The sequence below is a fragment of the Oryzias melastigma genome, linkage group LG15, assembly GCF_002922805.2.
Source record: "Oryzias melastigma strain HK-1 linkage group LG15, ASM292280v2, whole genome shotgun sequence".
NCBI classification, from domain to species: Eukaryota; Metazoa; Chordata; class Actinopteri; order Beloniformes; family Adrianichthyidae; genus Oryzias; species Oryzias melastigma.
This window is the reverse complement of record NC_050526.1, coordinates 31,222,957-31,227,765: the sequence shown is the minus strand read 5'-3', so window position 1 is coordinate 31,227,765 and position 4,809 is coordinate 31,222,957. Positions and strand designations below refer to the sequence as shown.

Sequence of the window (4,809 nt, the reverse complement as noted above, 5' to 3'; positions counted from 1 at the left end):
TTTGGACCTTCATTGGTTTGTGCTGAAGTTCCATGAGAATGGTGAACCAGGACAGACGTATATCACTGGAGGGGCTGTGATGTCCTCCGTAGAAACCTCCAGCCTCCGGCTCCTGCTAAATTAAGACAATTCACGCCCCTCCCTCTGAAACAGGCTCAGGACAATCTGTCAAATGTTTGAGGGGGGGCAGCGACTCCACATGTTTACAGAGACATCTGGTCAGTTTATATCTCAAGAGAGAAAACTTTTTTTTTAAATGATTATCAGTCAGATGTTTGAAAGTTTCAGATCCAGAATGTAACAGCTGGTCATTTCTACATAGAAGTCTGTGGGGCGACTTCCTGTTTGGAACTGGAGAGGGTGGGGTCGGGCTGTCCAGTGATTCTATGGGACCAAACAATCTTTGCTGTCCTCTAGACTGATGCTCCACAGCTGCAGGGAGACCTACTGTAGAACCAGGCAGGTCCACTGTAGAGCGAGTTTATTCTGGAGAATGTCGGACTCTCCAGAGGCAGAACGCTGAGCTCTCCTGTGCTCTTGGTTTAGGGTGGAGATGGAGAATAAAGCCATCTGCCTGAGGTCCAATGAGGACAGAGACAACACGTCCATGTTTGAGGAGCCCTATGAAGGAGGGAGCTCGTCCAAACTGAACCTGTACGATGAAGGTCAGACATCCTTTTATTAAACCAAATGAAGAAGAACATGTTCATTTGATAACCATGTTCTGTGCTGTGGATCACAGCGTCTCTGAACTGTGAAAAAAAAGGTTTTTCCATTAAGAAAACTGATGATTAAATTACTAGAAACAGAACTGGCAGTCATTTTAGAATCTTATCAAATACACACATAAATACTGTTAGTGTCAGGTGAAAAGAAAATCTGATCTGAGTCATTCAAGTGTTTGAAATCTCACAAGCTGTGATGACAGACATCCTAAAACCTTTTTCATGAATTCATTTGAATACTGGAGCTTCTGGATGAGCTAAAGCTGATCAGGAACCCTAATGCCTTCAAAGTTCATTTGCCATTTCCTGTTTTGGTCTAAAGTCCCGTTTTTACTGCTGGCTTCTCTTTAGTGCATCTGTGCTCCATCTCTTCTGCTGTCCTGCAGCTGACAATTATTTTCTTTAACATGATCCTAATTGCCTGCAGAAGTCCTGAATTCAATGACACGTTAGTGACATGAAGCGGTCAAAGAAAACCGTTAGTGTGTAAAAGAGGTCAAAGAGACTCCAAGAACTCTAAACCAGTTCATTTGTTCCTGCAGTAACCAGTTTCATGATGCCCATTCTCTGCTTTCCACTGCAGTTCTAATCCGTCTCTATTCCACATTTACTGTCAGGAAAGCAGAACCCAAATGCAGGAAGAACCCCGAGCAAACATGGACCAGAACACATAACAGAGACACTCAGAAAACATGAGAGACAATCTGAAAACTGCAGACTCAGAGAGACGACTTTAAATGTTCTCTGGCTGATTAGCAAAGTGCAGGCAGCTGTGACTGCTTACCAGGCTCCACATGAGAATGGGTGGAGTCACAGCAGCCTGCACGAAAGCACAAGGAACAGAAAACTGAGAAATTCAAACCAGCAGATCATGAAACACTCCTGTTTATCTCATGCAATTCCTAAATGAAGAAAACTACAAGCAGATCTGAACACCATCAGAAATCTGACATCCATCCGTTTTCTAAACTCACTCTTCAGGGGTTACAGGTGGCCTAGTGATGGTGGGTTAACCCTGGACTGGTCACTAGTCCATCATATGACCACACACAGACATTTATACTTAAAAGACTGTTTAGAATCACCAATGAAGCCATGAATTATGTCTTTGGACTGTTAGAACAGGGGTAGGGGAATAACTGAATAGTTTTCTGAATGTAAATTGTTGAACATATTCTAATGTGCTTTTATCTACTGTTGTATTTCTCCACTTCCCAGATCTTTATTGTAAAGCAGAAGCTGTTATGAATAGTTTGGCTGGTTAAATAAAGGTTAAATCATAACTTAATATATTTATTACGTATTACATAAATCTGGCCTCCCACTCTCAGCTCTGTTCTTCTATTCATTCACTCGGTTCCTTTGCTGGTGTTTCTATACCAGGAATGCGGCGGCGGAAGGAGCGCTGCTGCAACCACCTGGACTCAATGTCTGCCATCAAGTCTGCCGTCATCTGCCTCTACGTCCTGCTGCTTCTGTCCGTGCTCGGACTCTGTCTGGCAGGTACGCTGGACTCAAATACAGCCAGTCATGTTCATGTGGTCCACAGTCCAAACCAAACAATAGTTATGACTTAACCTGATCCCTGGGATTGCACCAGGTGGCTACAGTGGACTCTGTCAATCCTGGACCATTATTCTGCTCTGAGCCGGTCTGCAATATGAACAAGTCTTCAATTTCATTTTGCTAAAATAAGGACTCTTAAAGTCAGGGTGAATAGGTCTTAATCTTTTTTCTAGTCAAAGCAATGTGACCTTAGGAGAAAGTCGAGAAAAAAGACAAAAACAAAACAAAAAGGTTGTGAGGTCAAAGAGTGCAGGCCTGAGGGTCACGGATCACTTCAGATCTTCTATATGAATCGCGGGTGATCTGCAGGGGATCCGCGCAGCCCTGCAGGCGATTTCATAGGGATGTTACCGCCGTGCCTGCCAGTGTGCTACAGTGTCCTTGGGCAATACACTAAACCCTACTGGCTGTCCGTAGTCACAGGTTGGCACTTTGCATGGCAGTGAGTGAGTATATGAGTGGGTGACTCAGACTGTGGCAGTAGATAACCTTAGGCCTTAATCAAGGTTGCAGAGTGCTGTGGTCGACATCATTTACCACTGTTTATTGTTGTTCATTGTTTATTATGGTGGAAATGGAATCACTGAATGATGGTGGTGAAAGCCCCCCCCACCAAGATAAATCTAATTTCTTACATGTTAATTTATTACATGCTGTGAAACTAACATTTTTGTTTTGGTGCTTTTTCTGGAGGTGTTTATCTAATGTTACTTTGTGCTGTTAAAGGCTCAGCCTTCTGTGCTGGATAACTGTGATAAATGAAAAGAAAACAGGAATCTATATAGTGGGAAAAGAAACAATCTTTCAGGACTCTGTGTTTGGGTTTTTATACTGCTTTTGCCATGTTTTCCGGTCAGTCTCACCATGTTTAGGTAAATCCTCCTCATCTGTCTTCATGTAGTGTTTGGTTTTCAGGTCATCTGTTCTGTTCGGACACCTTTTTGTTGCTTCCATGGTTTTGTCATGTTTTGGTTGTTTATCAAATATTTTCAGTTCCTGTCACCAAGTCTGGTCCCCTGCGTTTGGATCCTTCACCACCACCAGTTCCTGACATGATTTCCTTGATGATGTATCTGAGGATGGTTAGTCTGCTTGAGGGCCAAATGGTGTGACTGGTGGGAAAAGGATGACCTGCTTTAGTTTAGGATTATTTGGAGATCCTGTGAGACAAAAACCTGCAGAGTTGTTTCTCTGTAGATGAATGCGAAAGTGGAGAGCAACTCTCCCAGCACTTCCAAGGGCAAAAGTCTTTTTTAAGTCGTGCAGACTTGAAGGAGCTCTTAGAGGCTTTTTTAAAGGTTTCTGCAGCTTTTCAAATACTCCTCGTCTCCTGGTACTTGACCTTTTTCGGAGGAATGCTTTTGTTCAGATATTTGACTTTAAGCTTTTAGGAAAATGGAAACTTTTAAAAGTTAAACTCCAAGCATTTATGAAATTCAAAACATTGTTTAATCTGTTTAAAGTCTAGTTTACAGTATTTAGTCATTTTCTGGACTCAGTCCATTGATGTTTCCTAGAAAATGGAGGAACTTACAAATGTGTGAATGCGTGCATGTGTGTGGATTACTCCTGTAACTGTCTGCACAGATTCTCAACGGAGGGCCTGGACCCCCATCAGACCTGCTTAACCCAGCTCCATTCAAACTGAGTGTCTAGAGGCGGTCTGGCCTTCACAGTAAGGGTTCATTTAGTGAGGGATGATGAAAAGCTTCATCAGGACATATTGATGAAAATATCTGCTCTCTAGGATCAATAGAACTTCATAACTATACTGGGGCAAAAGGTATAAAGAAATACCGGGGACTCGGAGAGGAACTGGAGGAAGCTTGGAAGGTGAAAGTGACAATGGTGCCCGTGGTGATTGGAGCACTCGGGGTTGTAACCTCCAAACTGGAGAAGTGGCTACATCAGATCCCTGGAAAGACCTCAGACATCTCAGTCCAGAAAAGAACAGGAACAGCTAAGATACTGCAGGACCCTCAAGCTCCCAGACCTCCGGTTGAGGACCAAGCTAAGAGGAGAAACCACCCGCGGAGGGGGAGAGGGGCGTATTTCTTTTTTATATAAATATATTTGCCCCCTTAGTCTCTCTGGCGTCCCGACACTGGCTCCAATTAATAAATTGCAGGGTTATGGCCGTCTTCCACCAGATAAAAAACTTACAACAAACAAAATTGTTTATTTATGTTTGGAATGACCACAACCAAATTTCAGCCAAATTATGATTTTTGTTTTTCCAAAGAAACTGTCTGCAACTCCTGTATTCAGAAAACCGATGGCTCCTCTGTCTAATCTGTAAACTATCATCAGAATATAAGGCAGGGCGAGTTTATTTGTAGCACATTTCATGACACAATTCAAAGTACTTTACATAAAACATTTAAAGAAACATCAAGAGAAATATTAAAGATGTGATCATTAAATAAAATTCAAAGAAAGATTTTAACTTAAAACAAGCATAGATAAACAGTCAGATGTAAACTTTTGAATACATATTAATCAAACTGAGAACAGGTGA

The 4,809-nt window shown here is 42.2% G+C and overlaps 1 protein-coding gene across 1 annotated transcript in view; it reads left to right on the top strand.

Moving 5' to 3' along the window:
- Window positions 1–4,809, top strand: part of scara5 (scavenger receptor class A, member 5 (putative)) — a gene marked incomplete in the record, with an annotated part of 46,459 nt that overhangs the window by 702 nt on the left and 40,948 nt on the right. Inside the window, 2 exon segments of the mRNA XM_024264018.1 lie at window positions 547–665; window positions 2,109–2,228. Of these exon segments, the coding sequence (XP_024119786.1) occupies window positions 554–665; window positions 2,109–2,228 (232 nt within the window).